The sequence below is a fragment of the Entelurus aequoreus genome, linkage group LG23 (genome assembly GCF_033978785.1).
Source record: "Entelurus aequoreus isolate RoL-2023_Sb linkage group LG23, RoL_Eaeq_v1.1, whole genome shotgun sequence".
In the NCBI taxonomy this organism is placed as follows: domain Eukaryota; kingdom Metazoa; phylum Chordata; class Actinopteri; order Syngnathiformes; family Syngnathidae; genus Entelurus; species Entelurus aequoreus.
Genome location: NC_084753.1, coordinates 26,870,490 through 26,891,498, shown reverse-complemented (window position 1 = coordinate 26,891,498; position 21,009 = coordinate 26,870,490). Strand labels below are relative to the sequence as shown.

Sequence of the window (21,009 nt, the reverse complement as noted above, 5' to 3'; positions counted from 1 at the left end):
AGGTCTGCAGGAACACAGGTGTCAGTGTCCACAGTCAAGTGTGCTCCAGAGGCAACACCTTAAGGCTCGTCTAAAGTTTGCTGCTGATCACATGGACCAAGGGTAGGGAACCTATGGCTCGCGAGCCAGATGCGGCTCTTTTGATGACTGTATCTGGCTCTCAGATAAATCTTAGCTGAAATTGCCTAACACGATAAGTAATGAATAATTCCGCTGGTAATCACAGTGCTAAAAATAACGTTCAAAATATAAAACATTGTCATGCATTTTAATCCTTCCGTCGGTTTTCTACCGCACTTGTTCAAGAAGTCGCATTAATGGTAAGAAGTATTTTTTTTATTATTGGTTAGCTTCAGAAAAACAATGTTATTAAACAGAATAAGAGACTTAATTTACTCTAAAAATGTTGGTCTTACTTAAAAATGCACACATTTAGTTGTATTCAGTGTTAAAAAATATTATATGGCTCTCACGGAAATACATTTGAAAATATTTGGCTTTCATGGCTCTCTCAGCCAAAAAGGTTCCCGACCCTTGACATGGACAAAGATAAGACCTTCTGGAGGAAAGTTCTGTGGTCAGATGAAACAAAAATGTAGCTGTTTGGCCACAATACCCAGCAATATGTTTGGAGGAGAAAAGGTGAGGCCTTTAATCCCAGGAACATCATTCCTACCGTCAAGCATGGTGGTGGTAGTATTATGCTCTGGGCCTGTGTTGCTGCCAATGGAACTGGTGCTTTACAGAGAGTAAATTCTTCAGGACAACCTAAAATCCACAGCCCGGAGGTTGGGTCTTGGGCGCAGTCGGGTGTTTCAACAGGACAATGACCCCAAACACATGTCAAAAGTGGTCAAGGAATGGCTAAATCAGGCTAGAATGAAGGTTTTAGAATGGCCTTCCCAAAGTCCTGACTTAAACGTGTGGACAATGCTGAAGAAACAAGTCCATGTCAGAAAGCCAACAAATTTAGCTGAACTGCACCAATTTTGTCAAGAGGAGTGCTCTAAAAATCAACCAGAATCTTGCCAGAAGCTTGTGGATGGCTACCAAAATTGCCGTATTACAGTAAAACTTGCCAAATATTAACATTGCTGTATGTATACTTTTGACCCAGCAAATTTGCTCACATTTTCAGTAGACCCATAATAAATTCATAAAAGAACCAAACTTCATGAATGTTTTTTGTGACCAACAAGTATGTGCTCCAATCACTCTATCACAACAAAATAAGAGTTGTAGAACTGATTGGAAACTCAAGACAGCCGTGACATTAGATAGTTAGATAGATACTTTATTGATTCCTTCAGGAGAGTTCCCTCAGGAAAATTTAAATTCCAGCAGCAGTGTACAAAATTGTAAAAAGTAAATAATGGGGGTATAAATGGAAACAAAATAGAAAAAATATTACAATAGAATAAAAATAAAAAGCAACAATGAGAATACAAATATAACAGTAAAATAAGAATATAACAAGAGAAACTAGGCAGTAGTTCTTTACAAGTGTATGTAAACTTTTGATCGTGACTGTATGTTCTGTTAAACCAGGGGTGTCCAAAGTGCGGCCTGGGGGCCATTTGCGGCCCGCAGCTAATTGTTTACCGGCCCGCCACACGTTCTGGAAATGCTATTGCAAAAATTAAAAAAAACATTTAAAAAAGTGTAATGAGGTGAAATCTGACTAGAAAAAGTTGCAATGTTGACACAAAGCTGCCATGCAGGCTGTTTTTTTTCTTTTTTTTGCCATTTCTTAAAAAAAAAAAGAACTCAATGTTATAATGAATTATTGACCTATTCAAGGCTCCAATTATTTCAAATATTTAACTTTAAAATGTTTTATGTGGAAAATATTGTGTGGTTGCCATACAAAAACATCAATGTTTTCTTTGATAAAAGAGCATAAAACAAACAAAATAATAGTTCAAACGTAAAATCGACAGATATATCTGAAGTTGATCTCGTAACTTGAGTGTTGAAAGTTAAAAAAAAACGTATCACTTTATGATACAAACCTTTTGGGTCCCAAATATATTTAATGGGATTTTATTTGTCTTTTCACTGTGATTACTCAAAAATAATAATGAATGGTGTCCTGCATTATTGATGTTTTTAAGGCTCTAATTACTTCACATCAAACATTGCTTTCTGAATGTTTTGGGCAGTGGGGGAAATACTGCATATTTCAGTTTTATTATAAAAAACAAAGTTGGTCTTTAACAGAAAAGGCATAAAACATTTTTGTTTTTTTTAACTTTATTTCAACCTGAAGTTGATATACTGTAGAGATTTACTGTAAGCGTTAAAAAAAAAAATATATATATATATAATAATTCGACTTGTTTTTTTTACATTTGAATGACTTAGACCCTTTATGGTCCCCGGGAGCCCTAAAGGTAAAAAAAAAACAAAATCCATATATTTTGTTATGGTTTGAAAATGAAAAATATTAAAATGGCCCCCGCATGCTTTAATTTTTCCGTGTGCGGCTCTCAGTGCAGGGCCGGCCCGTGGCATAGGCCGTATAGGCAAATGCTAAGGGCGCTGTCCATCAGGGGGCGCCACGCCAGTGCCACAAATGTTGGAGAAAAAAAAAAGAAAAAGAAAAAGTTGGTACTATTATTTCTAAATACAAAAAATACTCCCACGTTAATTAAAATGCAAAGTAAAGCCTATTTAATAGAAATATTATTTGTTACAACATTACGCCCCCCCTCTACCCCCGCACGGTGCGCCCCCTCCCTTCCCGTATCATGACTCTTTTTGGACGTCACCACATCAAAAAATCAACACAGGATGTCAAAACGGCCAAAACTGTCAGGTGCCCAGGGAAGAAAAAATACAAAAGAAGAGGAGGAGAAACGAGAAAAAGACAGAGGTAGCAGGTAGGTAACGTTAGCCTACATGAAATTATTTGTCTGTTACAGAATGTAATAGTAACATGGCTTTTTAGCATTAAGCTAATGTTACATGATTCGGCAATTGCTAATCAATAAATAGCTAGTTCTGTTTTAACGTCGGGTTAATATTGTGGAGGGGGCTAAATTGTTATGGAAAATAATAATGTAACGTTAGGTAATTACAGTACTCCCACCTTACATTCCTCAGGGACATTTGTATTAAATCTTTTAAGCAGGTGTTTTTTGTTTACATTGTTATTGCCTTCTGGTTAGCTAATGTTTGCCCTGCAGGTAATAGTCACTTTTCCACCCCTTTATATATTAGGTATAGTTGTAAGCCTAGTTGTTAAAGTGCACATCATTAATGTTAATTAAGCAATATCACATGAGAGGGAATGCTGTTTTTAATTTGAGCACTGCTGTGATTCGGTTAAAGATAATCATAACATAACATTCTCATATAATATGTTAATTTGCTTTCTTTAAGTAAAAAAAAAGGTCAAAGACAAAGCTATTCGGTTTCTTGTGAGTATATACACTTCACTGCCGATGTGGGGGGGGCGCCACCTAAAATCTTGCCTAGGGCGCCAGATTGGTTAGGGCCAGGCCTGCCTCAGTGGAAAAAGTTTGGACACCCCTGTATTAAACCATTAATGGGAACTGTTGGTGCTTTAGTTATATTTTTTTGTTGTTGGAAACAACCCACTTTAAGACAGCTTTTGCGGCCCATAATAATTGCTTCTCCCAAACCACAGCTCTCTCTTTGTCCACATTTGCGCTTTGTATCAAAACGATCCGTGTCATGTTTGGTCTGATTCATCAGAAACCAGAATGTTCTAAATTAAGACATATTTTCCTACAATAGACAAAAACACCTTCCACCAAAAAAACAAGGGATTTTTAACAAATGTGTCATCTTCCACCCTCACATATTTTATCTCGTATCACTCCATCAAAGATGGAAACTGGTTTTTCCAGATGAGCCGGAAACTTCTGAGAGAAGTTCCGAGGAGGTGAAGGCCAGTGAAGCATTACCGGGACTGTCAGCACCGAGGCAAACATCCTCCTCATTTGTTGGGCTATTCTTCTCTTCCGCACTCGAGCCGTAGCCCAGCAGAGTAATTAGAGTTCTGGGTGCAGCCTGCCTTCCCTCATGAATACATCTTTGTTCAAGTCTCGCTCTCGTCATGTCGAGTTTTGGCTGACTGATTTAGACTGTGGTCACATTTAAGTGCATCCACTGACTTGCATATTTTAAGGCCGGTGATCATATATGGAAGAGCGAGAATCCCTAAGGAAACAGTCGAACCTCTGACCTAAGTACAAAACCCAAAACCAGTGAAGTTGGCAGCAACACATTGCAAAAAAGTTGGCATTTGTACCACTGTGTTACATGGCCTTTCCTTTTAACAACACTCAGTAAACGTTTGGGAACTGAGGAGACCAATTTTTTAAAATTTTCAGGTGGAATTATTTCCCATTCTTGCTTGATGTACAGCTTAAGTTGTTCAACAGTCCGGGGGTCTCCGTTGTGGTATTTTAGGCTTCATAATGCGCCACACATTTTCAATGGGAGACAGGTCTGGACTACAAGCAGGCCAGTCTAGTACCCGCACTCTTTTACTATGAAGCCACGCTGTTGTAACACGTGGCTTGGCTTTATCTTGCTGAAATAAGCAGGGGCGTCCATGAAAAAAATGTTGTTGCTCCAAACCCTGTATGTACCTTTCAGCATGAATGGTGCCTTCACAGATGTGTAAGTTACCCATGTCTTGGGCACTAATACACCCCCATACCATCACAGATGCTGGCTTTTACACTTTGCGCCTATAACAGTCCGGATGGTTCGTTTCCTCTTTGGTCCGTAGGAAACGACGTCCACAGTTTCCAAAAACTATTTTAAATGTGGACTCATCAGACCACAGAACACTTTTCCGATTTGCATCAGTCCATCTCAGATGAGCTCGGGCCCAGCGAAGCCGGCTGCGTTTCTGGGTGTTGTTGATAAATGGCTTTGGCTTTGCATAGTAGAGTTTTAACTTGCACTTACGGATGTAGCGACAAACTGTCGTTACTGACAGTGGTTTTCTGAAGTGATCCTGAGCCCATGTGGTGATATCCTTTACACACTGATGTCTCTTTTTGATGCAGTGCTGCCTGAGGGATCGAAGGCCACGGAAATTCAATGTTACGTGCAGTGATTTCTCCAGATTTTCTGAACCTTTTGATGATATTACGGACCGTACATGGTGAAATCCCTAAATTACTTGCAATAGCTCGTTGAGAAATGTTGTTCTTAAACTGTTCAACAATTTGCTCACGCATTTGTTCACAAAGTGGTGACCCTCGCCCCATCCTTGTTTGTGAATGACTGAGCATTTCATGGAAGCTGCTTTTATACCCAATCATGGCACCCACCTGTTCCCAATTAGCCTGCTCACCTGTGGGATGTTACAAATAAGTATTGCTCAACTTTCTCAGTCTTTTTTGCCCCTTGTGCCACATTTTTGAAACATGTTGCAGGCATCAATTTCCAAATGAGCTAATATTTGTAAAAAATAACAAAGTTTTCCAGTTGGAACATTAAATATCTTGTCTTTGCAGTCTATTCAACTGAATATAGGTTGAAAAGGATTAGCAAATCATTGTATTCTGTTTTTATTTACGACTTACATAACTTGCCAACTTCACTGGTTTTGGGTGTTGTATACACTTATGTCCTGATTTATATTGGGAACTGTCTAGTGTTAAATGCTCAGATCTTGATATAAGTGCAGTGTGCAGTTTTTTGCTCACCTGGAACAGAGTCGGGTCGTTTGACCGAGGTTCCCTGAGGAGGACTGTCTCCTACTATGTTGGGGTCATGGGCGTTGGATGGTGAGGAGTACACAGGTGGTCTGGAGCTTTGTTCCTGCAGTAACTTCTTTGGGACTTTACAGAGAAGGAAAGAAGAAGACATGAGAGAACGTCAGACCCTGCAGTATCGCAGCTACAGTATCATGCACTGCCTTTACTTTACTTTTGCAGCATCGGGTAATCCTACAATACCCATACATCAAAATAGGTTTGTCGAAGGCAGGGGTCAGCAACCCGCTGCTCTTTAGCGCCGCCCTAGTGGCTCCCTGGACCTCTTTCAGAGATGTGTGAAAATGGAAAAAGATGAAGAAGAAAAACATTTTTTTTGCTTTAATATATTTTCTGTAGGAGAACAAACATGACACAAACCTTCCTAATGGTTAGAAATCCCACTGTTTGTATTAAACATGCTTCACTGATGAGAGTATTTGGCAAGCACCGGTTTGTCCTACTAATTTCAGCGATCCTTGAACTCATCATAGATTGTTTACATGTCAATCAATCAATCAATCAATGTTTATTTATATAGCCCTGAATCACAAGTGTCTCAAAGGGCTGCACAAGCCACAACAACATCCTCCATGTACAACTTTCTCCGATGCTGCCACAGAAAGACGTGTTTTATGCCACTCCTTCTTTGTCTCATTTTGTCCACCAAACGTTTTATGCTGTGCGTGAATGCACAAAGGTGAGCTTTGTTGATTTTATTGATATGCCGGAGTGCTTATCAGGCATATTTGGTCAATCCATGACTGCAAGCTAATTGATGCTAACATTCTTTTTAGGCTAGCTGTATGTAGATATTGCATCATTATGCCTTGTTTGTAGCTATATTTGAGCTCATTTAATTTAATTTACTTATGTCCTCTGTGTATTTAATTTATATTTGCATGTCTCATGACACATTATCTGTATGTAATAATGGTTGCATTTCTCATAGTTGTTTGTCTGCCATGTTGTTCCAGACCACAGCAAACGTTACCCAGCTTGCAAAGATTGTAATAAATCCATTAGAAGAATACAGCCTGCAGTTTCCTTAAACTTGGACACACACATATATTTCTGTCAACGAAGATTTGATAGTAGGCTAATATAGCTAATATAGACACTTACATGTGTTGCCTTCATTACAACACTTATATAAGGCTTTTAAAGTAATTTTGATAGTAGGCTAATACAGCTAATATAGACACTTACATTATGTGTTGCCTTCATTATAATACTTATATAAGGCTTTTCTTTTTTTGAGGCTCCAGACAGATTTTTTTTTTGTATGTTTGGTCCAATATGGCTTTTTCAACATTTTGAGTTACCGACCCCTGGTCTAAGGCTAAGTTCACACTGCAGGATAGGATTGATGCGTAATTCAGATTTTTGCCCTAAATGCGATCTTTTTATGGAGTCCCTCTCATCACAAAGAAATGTGATTTTTAATGTGAACGGAATGTGTTCCTTAACAATGACGTCACACGCTGCATTCTGTTGATCGAAGTAAACATGGCTCCAATTTTAGTAAGCTTATTTGTGGCAATTTTAAGGATTTAGAGAAACCGCAGTTAACATTTTTTTAACCAGATTATTATCAAAATGATCAGTTTTCATAATTATCTCAGTACCACGCTTCAAACACTGCGGATTGAATCACTGCATTTTTGGATACTTTTTTTCAACCATATTCTTACAACATTTTATCCTAAATTAAGTATTTTCAAGTATAAAAATGGACAAATGAAGTCAAAATATTAGTACCGTATTTTTCAGATTATAAATCGCTCCGGAGTATGAATCGCACCGGCCGAAAATATAATATAAGTCGCACTGGAGTATAAGTCGCATTTTTTGGGGAAACTTATTTGATAAAATCCAACACCAAGAATAGACATTTGAAAGGCAATTTCAAATAAATAAAGAATAGTGAACAACAGGTTGAATAAGTGTACGTTATATGACGCATAAATAACTAACTGAGAACGTGCCTGGTATGTTAACGTAACATATTATGGTAAGAGTCCTTCAAATAACTATAACATATAGAACATGCTATATGTTTACCAAACAATCTGTCACTCCTAATCGCTAAATCCCATGAAATCTTCTTCCTCGGTGTCGCTTCTAAACAACTCTGCCAACTCCAAAGGTAGACAATGCGCCGCTTCCTCTTCTATAAATAATATTATTTGATATTTAATAATTTCACACATAAATCGCTCCAGAGTATAAATCGCATATTAACTTAGCCCCCTCTAGTGGCCAATACTACTGTAGTACCGTATTTTTCGGATTATTAATCAAAGTTTTTTTCATAGTTTAAAAAAACTGCGATTTATAATCCGAAAAATACGGTACTACAGTAGTATTGGCCACTAGAGGGGGCTAAGTTAATCAGAGCACACTGTTCAGTAACATGACTACTGATTGGCTCAGCCCCAAAAAAACATTATTATATTGGATTAAAAGAGTGTAAAGAGTGTTATTCCATATGTAGAGTGTGATCGTGATGTTGAAAAACTCATCTATAAGGTCGTAAACCGTTTTTTAAAAACATTTTTTTCCTCTAAATTCCCCCCCCCCCCCGGAGACCAAAGTAATTGCCCGCAGGCCTGATCTACGCTGCAAAAAGTCAGTGTTCAAAAACAAGAAAAACTAGGGGGCGCTAGAGCGCAATTTAGAGTTTTGGGGTTGGGTTTTTTTTATTAGATCACAATTTTTGCCAGTGCTGATGTGTGTGTCCAGTTTGGTGAGTTTTGAAGCATATTAAGGGGGTCAAATTACAGCTCAAAGAGGCAAAAGTGACTGTTTTTGGTAAACCTTTGTCTTGAAGGGGGAATTGCCAACTTCCTGTTGATTTTTGCTGAAGGATGCTGAATCTAGGTCTAATTCAGACCTACATATAGGTTTTTGTTTCATGTCTCTCCGACCTTCCTAGTGGGAGTTACAGGCAGTTTTGTCTGTGTTTTTTCCTAGGGGGCGCTAGAGCGCAATTTTGAATTTTGGGGCTAGTTTTTTTTTTATTAGATAGCAATTTTCGCAGGTCCTGATGTGTGTGTCAAATATGGTGAGTTTTGAAGCATGTTAAGTGGGTCAAATTACAGCTCAAAGAGGCGGTGGTAGAATAATAAAGAAAGAAAGAAAAATAATAATAAAACCTTACAAATTCAATAGGGTCCTCTGTCCCATTGTAAAGGACATTGAAAGTCCTTTACAATGGGACTTGCGGTCCCTAAAAAATGCAAAAATGAGGGGTATTTTTTTTTAACTAAGTAAAATTATCTGCCAATCGAACAAGAAAATTCGGCTTGTCAAGACTTTCCAAAACAAGTAAAATTAGCTAACCTCAATGAACCCAAAAATACCTTAAAATAAGTATATTCTCACTAATAACAACTGTACTACTATATGAGTACTTATTTTCTATTGTTTCATTGAAAATAAAACAGCAAAGTTCATTTGGCTGTCATCTGTTTTAATTATGAGACACAATTGTGTCAAAGTCATGATTTTTTTGTTCATGCTTGAAATAAGAAATTATTACTTTGAAAAAGCCGTTTTATACTTGTGAGTGTTGATGACACAGCTTTGCAACAGTTGATATTCTAGTTTCAAGCATGTTTTACTCAATATAGGGCAGGGGTGTCCAAAGTTTTTCCACTGAGGGCCGTACACAGAAAAATTTAAGCATGCGGGGGCCATTTTGATATTTTTCATTTTCAAACCTTAACAAAATAAATTGATTTTTTTTTTTTAACCTTTAGGGCTCCCTGGGACTATAAAGGGTTTCAGTCATTAAACTGTTAAAAATAAGTCCAATTATTATTATTATTTTTTATTTAACGCTTACAGTAAATCTCTATATCAACTTGAGGTTGATATAAAGTAAAAAAAAAAAAGGTTTTCTGTCAAAGACAACTTTGTTTTTTATAGTAAAACTGAAATATGCAGTATTTAGTAATTAGAGCCTTAAAAGATCAATAATGCAGGACACCATTGATTTTAATTATTTAATATTTTTGAGTAATCACAGTGAAAAGTTAAATACAATCCTAATAAATATATTTGGGATCCAAAAGGTCCCCCACTCAAAGTGATACATTTTTATTAGTTTTTTTTTTACTTTTAACACTAAAATTACGAGATCAACTTCAGATATATCTGTCGATTTTACGTTTGAACTATTATTTTGTTTGTTTTATGCTCTTTTGTCAAATACAACTTTGATGTTTTTATATGGCAACCATACAATACATGCAATATTTTTTCCACATAAAACATTTTAAAGTGATATATTTTTTAAGTAATAATTCATTATAACATAGATTTTTAGTCTTTTTTTTTTATTTTAGCAATGGCAAAAAAAAGAAAAATAAACAAAGACAAAAGAAAAAAAAACAGCCTGCATGGCAGCTTTGTGTCAACAATTGCAACTTTTTCTTGTTAGATTTCACCTCATTTCACTTTTTTAAAATGTTTTTTTAAATTTTTGCAATATTATCAATTTTGAAATTTTTGCAGAATGTGTAGCGGGCCGGTAAACAATTAGCTGCGGGACGCAAATGGCCCCCGGGCCGCACTTTGGACACCCCTGATGTAGGGCATCAAATCTCAGCAACAAGCTGTAATATCTTACTGAGATCATTTAGGACCAAAACACTTAAAACAAGTAAAACACTAACATAACATCTGCTTAGTGGGAAGAATTATCTTATCAGACAGAAAATAAGCAAATATCACCCTTATTTGAGATATTTAATCTTACATAGATTTCAGTTTTTGTAGTGTAAATGGCAACCATAAAGTCTTCAAAAGTAGTTTTTTCATAAATCAATGTCGCCCTTCCGGTAACAGAAACAACCCCACGCTAAAGTGGAAACAGTACAAACAAAGCTTTCTTGTCAAATAAGGTGAATTATGGTAAGATTCCCGTAAATTAAAAAACACGGTGACTCACAATGACTCTTCCGTGTTTTTCCTTAGAAATAAATGTATTTGTTGACAAATGATCTACTCAAATAATGTGGTGAGTCACACAAGTTTGCTTGACCTTGCACTCAATTTCCCGAAATCTCCCCTAAACCTCGCAGTATCCTGTGAGTGAGTCAGGGAGTCTGCATATTTTCCACCATGCAGTGAGCTATACATTCCGACCGCGCTCTCGAGTGGCTTTAGTGTTTGTGTGCACCTTGTCAGATCACACTTCTGTCCTGTCTATACATCACTCTGGACTAACAAAAATGGCCAATGAAGACAAATCAGCTGCTTGCGGACATTAGTTTTGATTATAGATAAGAACGTGGCTGATAATAATGTGATATTGATACTAGAACAACAAGAGGGCCATGTACATGGGAGTTTATGAATCCAGGAGTTCTGAACATTTCAACACAAATTCGTTGTTTTTTACAGACAGCTTTACTTCCTAATATTGTATTTATTCATTAACATAGTATTTATATTATCAAAGTATTTAAACAAGGGCTGCAGCTATCAATTTTTTACCAACATATGATTAATCAAATATTGGACAAAACATACTTTATAGCCTCAATTTTGTAGACAATGAGTCTTCTCAATCAATGTTTATTTATATATTGCCCTAAATCACAAGTGTCTCAAAGGGCTGCACAAGCCACAACGACATCCTCGGTTCAGAGCCCACATAAGGGCAAGGAAAAACTCACAACCCAGTGCGATGTCAATGTGAATGACTATGAGAAACCTTGGAGAGGACCGCAGATGTGGGTGACCCCCCGCCACCCCTCTAGGGGAGACCGGATGCAATGGACGTCGAGTGGGTCTAGCATAATATTGTGAAAGTCCAGTACATAGTGGATCTATGGACTGGACTTTGTGGATCTTCTGCTTGCCATAACGCTCATTCCTTTTTTCTAATAAATGCACATGGATGCTTACTAGATTTGATAAATCTATCAGTTACACTCATTGAACGATTAATCAAAGCAGAATCAAACTAATTGATATAATCAACTAATCGTTTCAGCCCTAATTTAAATATTTTCAACTTGAATGTCACAAAAATCGATACAAAAAAAAAAAGGCATTGTTTTTAAATAAAATCCACTTTTTAAAGTACCGGTTTGGGCACTGTTTTAAAAGTGCCGATTTGGTTATCAGTATCGCTTCAGAAAACCAGTGCCAGTAACTACAGTCGGTCACTACATCTGTAAGTGCAAGTTAAAACTCTGCTATGCCAAGCCAAAGCCATTTATCAACAACACCCGGAAACGCCGCCGGCTTCGCAGGGCCCGAGCTCATCTAAGATGGACTGATGCAAAGTGGGAACGTTTTCTGTGGTATCATTTATGGTACCCATCCCTGCTAAATGGTAGACAAACTGCTATGGGAGACGTCGCCATTAAATTAACCACTGTGGGATGTGGTTAATAAAAAACATACTTGCCAACTTAGAGACCTCCGATTCCAGGAGGTGGGGGGTGGGGTGGGTGGCGTGGTTGGGGGTGTGGTTAAGAGGGGAGGAGTATATTTACAGCTGGAATTCACCAACTCCAGTATTTAATATATATTTCATATATATATATATATATATATATATATATATATATATATATATATATATATATATATATATATATATATATATATATATATGTATGAAATACTTGACTTTCAGTGAATTCCAGCTATATATATATATATATATATATTTATTTATTTTATTATACATATAAATAAAATAAATACTTGAATTTCAGTGTTCCGGAGGCTATCCAGTAGATGGCAGTATTGTCTTGTTTAAGAGTGTCACAACATTGCTGTTTACGGCAGACAAACTGCTTTACGGTAGACGAAAACGTGACTGCTGTTGTTGTGTGTTGTTACCGCGCTGGGAGGACGTTAATGAAACTGCCTAACAATAAACCCACATAAGAAACCTAGAACTCGCCCTCGATCATTCTACAGTTATAACGTGATTGGGCAGGCACGCTGTTTTTATTGTGGGAAAGCGGACGTGAAAACAGACTGTCCTCACTCAGGTCCGCAAGGAGCTGGAGGGGGCGTGGCCTCCAGCTTCGGCTGAATTCCGGGAGTTTATCGGGAGAAAATTTCTTCCGGGAGGTTATCGGGAGAGGCGCTGAATTCCGGGAGTCTCCCGGTAAAACCGGGAGGGTTGGCAAGTATGATAAAAACAGTCGGCATTTAGTGTAACATGCAAAACATAACCAATATCAACTAAACTAATAAAAGCTAACAAAAAATCATCTTAACTTTTCATTTTGCCATGAAAATAAAAGGATGTATAAAAATCTTCTCAGGGCATTCAATCGATCGCAACTGGACTGTTTGGTTTGTCTTAGAAGACGTTTTGCCTCTCATCCAAATAAGCTTCATCAGTTTGTGCTCATAGACTTGGTCCAGTCCAGATCTAGTCCAGCGGCTAGTGCGAAAACCCCAACTATTTACACTCCAAAACCAGGAGGGTGTGCAATCTTAACGGTCAAAGCCAACGACAGTCATTGAAGTGTAATTTCCCCTCCTTAGCATGGAGGTATTGTGTGGCAGAACAATCCGCTACTAATAGTCCAAAATAGTCGGAATCCCCCACGTAAACATTCCATTCAGTTGTAAACAAATGGCACAAATTGCAACACTGGTCACCTTCTGTGAGCAGAATGTTTCTAGCTCAATTTGTTGGTCTTTTAGGAATGGTTGAAAGGACAGTGTTGTATGTGGGATAAAGGTGGTGCTGCAGACCACCTCATCTGTTCAAGGATGGTTTTTAAAACCTTGACATAGATGGCTTCCCTTACTCCTCTTTTGTACCAGCCGTCCTCCCTGTCCAGAATCTGTACAATTTGGTTCTCAAAGGACTTTTTGACTCACACCACCCACTGGAACACAAAGTGAGCGTTATGAGAACACAGAGCTGATAATGTTCCTACCATCCCACTGAGGGAAGCCCTCAAAACCTGTGGTCACCCCAGCTGGTCGTTTGTGAAAAGTGCATCCAGTTCCGGAAACTCCATGACGGATCTCTGGGGGATGCAAAAATATTGTCATTCCATATGAATCAGGTCTATCTGAGAAACTCTCAAGTATTTTTAACCAACACATCATCCCAGTACACTTCAAACCAGGCAAAACCCTGAGACAGAGACTGGTGCATCCTAAAGACCGGACACCCCAACCCCACGGAAAACAATCTGATTTAAGCTATCCAGTGAAATGATGAATGCACTGATTCAAAACAACCACCAAGCCGACGTTTTCAGGCTAATATTCAGCTGTCTACCTGCACCTCAGGGAGAAACAGCACTCCTTTGAGAACAAAAATGTACCGATTCGAGACAGGGAGGACGGATGGTACGAAAGAGGCGTAAGGGAAGCCATCTATGTCAAGGTTTAAAAACGAACCCTGGATAGAGGAGGTGGTCTGCGACACCACCTATGTCCCACATACAACACCGTCCATTCAACCATTCCTAAAAGACTCTGAAATTTAGCCTCTAACAAATACCAGGAGATAGAAACAGTCTGGTCACAGAAGGTGACCAGAATGCCATTTGTTTACAACTGAATGGAATTCTTACGTGGGGGATTCCGACTATTTTGGACTGGTAGTAGTCGATCCACAGCAATCGTTCTGCCACAAAGTACCTCAATGCTAACGAGGGGAAACAACTGTCGTTGGCTATGACAGTTAGGATTGCACGTTTGCATCAAAACAGTTGTTTTTCTCACTACGATAGGGCGAAACCATCCTTGCCCAGGCACACACTCCTGGTTTTGGAGTCTAGATATTTGGGGTTTTGGCACCAGCCGCTGGGCTAGATCTAAGTCCATGAGCACGAACTGATGAAGCCTACTCGGATGAGCAGCGAAACGTCTTCTAAGACAAACCAAACAGTCCAGTTGCGATCGATTGAATGCCTCGAGAGGACAATGACCTGGATGAATGAGAACATTCATAGGGATGTGAACAATATGAATAAATACAAAGAAAACTTGTCTGTAATCCAAACAGGTTCAATAGGTCTTCATGTGACAACCTCTGAGGAAGGCACCAGTTGTAGCCGAAACCGTCAGATACGGAAATAAACACAAATGGTCTGGCTATAAGACTAACACATTGCAAACAGGCGGATCGGTGCGGCGTCTTCAGTAATGCGGACGCTGTATCGATCCGTTGTGGTGAAGAAGGAGCTGAGCTGGAAGGCAAAGCTCTCAATTTACCGGTCGATCTACGTTCCCATCCTCACCTATGGTCATGAGCTTTGGGTTATGACCGAGAGGACAAGATCACGGGTACAAGCTGCTGAAATGAGTTTCCTCCGCCGGGTGGCGGGGCTCTCCCTTAGAGATAGGGTGAGAAGCTCTGCCATCCGGGGGGAGCTCAAAGTAAGGCCGCTGCTCCTCCACATCGAGAGGAGCCAGATGAGGTGGTTCGGGCATCTGGTCCCTAGGGAGGTGTTTAGGGCACGTCCGACCGGTAGGAGGCCACGGGGAAGACCCAGGACACGTTGGGAAGACTATGTCTCCCGGCTGGCCTGGGAACGCCTCGGGATCCCCCGGGAAGAGCTGGACGAAGTGGCTGGGGAGAGGAAAGTCTCCGACCTCGGATAAGCGGAAGAAGATGGATGGATGGACGGACATTGCAAACTTGTCTGTTTTAGGCATACTTGCCAACCCTCCCGTTTTTACCGGGAGACTCCCGGTATTCAGCGCCTCTCCCGATAACCTCCCGGCAGAAATGTTCTCCCGACAAACTCCCGGTATTCAGCCGGAGCTGGAGGCCACGCCCCCTGCAGCTCAATGCGGACCTGTTCTCACGTCCGCTTTCCCACAATATAAACAGCTTGCCTGCCCAATGACGTCATAAGTGTAGAATGATCGAGGGCGAGTTCTTGGTTTCTTATGTGGGTTTATTGTTAGGCAGTTTCATTAACGTTCTCCCAGCGCGGTAACAACACACAACAACTGCAGTCACGTTTAGTCTACCGTAAAGCAGTTCGTCTGCCGTAAACAGCAATGTTGTGACACTCTTAAACAGGACAATACTGCCATGTACTGGATAGCCTCCAGAACACTGAAATTCAAGTATTTCTTTTATTTATATGTATAATAAAATAAATAAATATATTTGTATGTATAATAAAATAAATAAATATATATAAATAAATATATATATATATATATATATATATATATATATATATATATATATATATATATATATATATATATATATATATATATATATATATATATATATATATATATAATTCACTGAAAGTCAAGTGTTTCATATATATATATATGAAATACTTGAGTTGGTTAATTCTAGCTTAAATATATTCCCCTCTTAACCCCCCCCCACCCCCCACCTCCCGGTATCGGAGGTCTCAAGGTTGGCAAGTATGGTTTTACGTGCCATTTCAACTTGTATTATTTTACATAGAAACATATGGATTGTCTAGTTTCCCTAGCACGCAAGGCCAAAGGGAATAATTCCAATATTCTTTGTCACTTTTTCAGTACATGCGGAAGAATCGAGTGCGTAACGCTTGAGTACGGTCAGGTAAGTTGCACGCTTTACAAGCATACCTCCTCGCGTCTCAGTAACGGTCTCGTCTCACGTGGCTAAACCGCACAATTTGTCACCTCATTTGCTTCTGAAACTCAAGAAGAACCGATCGGCCGATTCAATCCACAATTGGTTGGAACCCCCTGAATCAACAATCCCCACTGTAAGTGGAGGTGAAAAGGGCAGCTTTCCTCATCAGTTTGACATGCTAATCACAGCTCCTAAACCCCCCCGCCGGACTCCCATGCTGCCACGCTGCAACCGTCACCCACACCACACCCTGATTACAGCCTTCTGATTGGCCCTAATTGGCTACACATGCGGGCCAGGGTCACAGCTATAGGACACGTTTTCTTACACACAAGTCAAGTCAAAACATATGACATCAACTGTAAAATATGCATGTTGATTTTCTTCTTCTTCTAGTACAGGGGTGTCCAAACTTTTTCCACTGAGGGCCGCACACTGAAAAATCAAAGCAAGCGGGGGCCATTTTGATATTTTTTTATTTTAAAAACCAATGCATGTATAAAAAATATACATTAAGGCCTCCACTCAGGCTTGATCCCGGGGACCTCAAAGGGTTTTGGTCCAATAAATATTTAAAATGTGTCATTATTCAGTATTATTATCTCTAGATCAACATTAGGTCTGTCTGTCAATATAACGTTTTTAAAGATTTAAGTCGTATGCTCTTTTTGTCAAAGAAAACCCTGTTTTTTTATGGGAAAAACACAAAATATGCAATATTTTCACCCAATAAAATTTTTAAGAGGAATATTTCAGACTATATAATAATTGGAGCCTTAACTCATAACACCATTGATTTTAATTCATTATTATTTTTTGAGCAATGACACTTAAAAACAAATCACACAAAAATTATTGGGGAACCAAAAGGGTCCTACTCATTAAAGTGTCAAAAAATAAATTATACATTTTTTTTACTGTTTACTTTTAACACAATAATCTCGAGATCAACTTCAGATCTATCCGTCAATTATACGTTGTATTGTTGTTTATGTTTTTTGTTTGTTCGCTTTAGGCCCTCTTTAAAAACAAACAAACAAAAAAAAGCTACATTTTTTATACGGCAAACACAAAATATGCAACATTTCCCCAAAAAAATATCGCAAAGTGCAATATTTAATGTGACGTAATTGGAGCCTTGGATAGTTCAATAATTCATAATGACATTGATTTTGATTCATTATTATTTTTTAAAGAAAGAAACAGCCTGCATGGCAGCTTTGTGTTATTAGAGTAAACATTGCAACATTTTCTTGTTACATTTCACCTGTTTGCTCTTTCATACCACTTTTTATGTTTTTAATTTTTTTAATCGTATTTTAAAATGGGCCGTGGGGCCATTAAAAAATGACCCGCGGGCCGCAAATGGCCACCGGGCCGCACTTTGGACATCCCTGTTCTAGCAGGCATATGCTATTTATGTAGCTGACATACGGAAAAACACAAGATCAGGGTATTTACTGATCCAAACCATATTGCTTTTTAGCCAAACTGAACATTATAGCTTTACAAACTTGGCGGCAAGAGTCCTGCATGGCCGCTGGGCGCGAAGATACGAGGCGGGAAAACGAGTGTTCACAACAATGGCTTGTGTTTACACTGGCAGAGCTCTGCTTTGTTTTCACTGGGTTCCCTTTCTGCAAGCCAATGTGTGTGTCTGTGTGTGTGTGTGTGTGTGTGTGACCCATGTGCGGACCAGTGCAGAACACATTTGGGACAAAGCCCTTGTAAGTCAGAGGGGATATAGAGACATATTAAACCGGGCTAAATCTGAAATGAGATCAGACCAAAGCCAAGAAATTAAAGCCACTTTAGGCAACCTGAATACCCCACAGGGGGACGACATATTATGAGTCATGTTTTAGCACTGCACCTTTTATTATTAATGTACCGGTAAATACATTTGCTATGATGCACGCTTTACCCTTTGCCTGGAGTTTAGGCCTGAAAAAGGATATCTTGTGTATTTAATGCATAAATTATCTATACAAACACATTTAATCACATAAGAATAGAATAGAATAGAATAGAATAGAATAGAATAGAATAGAATGGACTTTATTGTCATTATATTTGCATATAACGAGATTAAGGACTCCAACTTAGTGGGAACAAATATGGGGTACAAATAAATTAAATTACACAACAGGTAGTAAAGAAAAAACTAACAATTGAAATAAACAGACTTCTATCCAATAAAAATAATAAGCAAGGCTGTACAATATACATATTAGGACAAAAGGCAGCTAACTGCGGGATACATTCCCTTCTTTTGCAGGTTTTTTGCAATGTTGTCATTGCCGCAATTAATGCAAATTCAACTACTCGCTACCTTGTTAAATCCCTGCAACTTCCTGCACCATTTTGACCCATCCTTGTCATTTCCGGCAATCAAATTTGTCTGTGACTAGTTTGCAAACGCACACTTCAACTGTCAACTCAGGGGTCAGCGACCCAAAATGTTGAAAGAGCCATATTGGACCAAAAAATAAATAAATTAAAAAAAGCCGGAAAAAAATAAAAGCCTTATATAAGTGTTGTAATGAAGGCAACACATGATGTGTCTATATTAGCTATATTAGCCTACTGTCAAAATGACTTTAAAAGTCTTATTAAGTGTTTTAATGAAGGCAAAACATGATGTGTATATATTAGTTATTTTAGCCTACTATCAAATAGGGTGAATGGGAGTTTGCCCAACCAGTCAACATGTGCTTTGTGGACCTGGAGAAGGCCTTCGACCATGTCCCGCGGAAGGTCCTGTGGGCAGTGCTCAGAGAGTATGGGGTATCGGACTGTCTGATTGTGGCAGTCCACTCCCTGTACGATCAGTGTCAGAGCTTGGTCCGCATTGCCGGCAGTAAGTTGGACACTTTCCCAGTGAGGATTGGACTCCATCTGGGCTGTCCTTTGTCACCGATTCTGTTCATAACTTTTATGAACTGAATTTATAGGTACATTAAGGGAACTGAGGGGATCCGGTTTGGTGGCTGCAGGATTCGGTCTCTGCTTTTTGCAGATGATGTGGTCCTGATGGCTTCATCTGGTCTGGATCTTCAGCTCTCACTGGATCATTTCGCAGCCGAGTACCTCGGAGTCTTGTTTACGAGTGAGGGAATAGTGGATTGTGAGATCGACAGGCGGATCAGTGCAATGTCTGCAGTGATGCGGACCCTGTATTGATCCACTGTGGTAAAGAAGGAGCTGAGCCGAAAGGCAAAGCTCTCAATTTACCGGTTGATCTATGTTCCCATCCTCACCTATCGTCATGAGTTTTGGGTTATTACCGAAATGATTTTCCTCCGTCAGATGACGGGGCTCTCTCTTTGAGATAGGGTGAGAAGCTCTGTCATCCGGGGGGAGCTCAAATTAAATCTACTGCTCCTCCACATCAGGAGGAGCCAAATGAGGTGGTTCAGGCATCTGGTCAGGATGCTCCCTGGACGCCTCCTGTTTAGGGGACATCCAGTAGGAGGCCACGAGTAAAAGACCCAGGACATGTTGGGAAGATTCCCGGCTGGCCAGGGAACGCCTTGGGAACCATTGGAAGAGCTGGATGAAGTGGCTGGGAAGACTTCAGATAAGTGGTAGAAGATGGATGGATGGGTGTGTTGATAATCTCTTCCGTTATTTCGAATAATGCCATCAATGTTGAGATTTTAGCTCTGTATCCATATTTGTTGTCCACAAGTGTTGGACTTCTTTCAATTAATTTGTCCAATCTGTTAAACATTTTCAAGAATTTTTGAAAATTGTGGAAGTAAGGAAACAGATCTGTAGTTTGTTAAATGGTGTGTGAAACATTGAGTTGAAATTTCGGTCTATGGTGATCCCCGGGTTCGGGGTCTTTCTGTGTGGTGATTGTATGTTCTCCCCGTGACTGCGTGGGTTCCCTACCGGGTACTCCGGCTTCCTCCCACCTCCAAAGACATGCACCTGGGGATAGCTTGATTGGCAACACTAAATTGGCCCTAGTGTGTGAATGTGAGTGTGAATGTTGTCTGTCTATCTGTCGGCCCTGCGATGAGGGGGCGACTTGTCCAGGGTGTACCCCGCCTTCCGCCCGAATGCAGCTCGGATAAGCTCCAGCACTCCACGTGACTCTGAGAGGGACAAGCGGTTGAAATTGAATGGATGGATGGGTATCATTCAAGTTGTCAATTGACAAAGGATCTGGAACTTTTTCTTCCAGATTTGGGCCAATTTACGTAGTAGGTATGGAAGATTTCAACTACTTCATTCATATTATACTTTTTAAGGCTTCCATCTGAGAAGTACTGAAGGTAATCCTTATCACCATTTTATTGATAATATTTAGGATGCCCAATGTTTCTCTCATGTTGTTTTTGTTCCTGTCTAATAATTTACTGTAGTGTTATTTCCTACATGTCCGTAAGATGCTGGTTAGCTTGTTAGCTTGTTTTTTAAATACGTGTTGTACTTCATTTCTCTCGCTGTAGATATTCATGTTATAAAAGTCCTATAAGATTTTTCTGGTTCCAAGCATTTTTCAATTATTTTGTTTTCAATGGTTGATTGTTATTGTTTGCTTCTTACTAGGTTTCTCCAAGCACAATGTTTGTCATTCGGCACCATAAAAGTACTCAAAAATTACCATATGCTTCATGTACTTTATTCCCTTAGATCATTGTTAGACACCTTGATACT

The 21,009-nt window shown here is 39.2% G+C and overlaps 1 protein-coding gene across 1 annotated transcript in view; it reads right to left on the bottom strand.

Moving 5' to 3' along the window:
• The window catches only part of LOC133641118 (protein eva-1 homolog C), a 432,473-nt gene that overhangs the window by 24,880 nt on the left and 386,584 nt on the right, over positions 1-21,009 (bottom strand). The window contains exon 7 of the mRNA XM_062034993.1: positions 5,694-5,828. Within this exon, the coding sequence (XP_061890977.1) occupies positions 5,694-5,828 (135 nt within the window). The remainder of the gene's footprint in view (positions 1-5,693; positions 5,829-21,009) is intronic.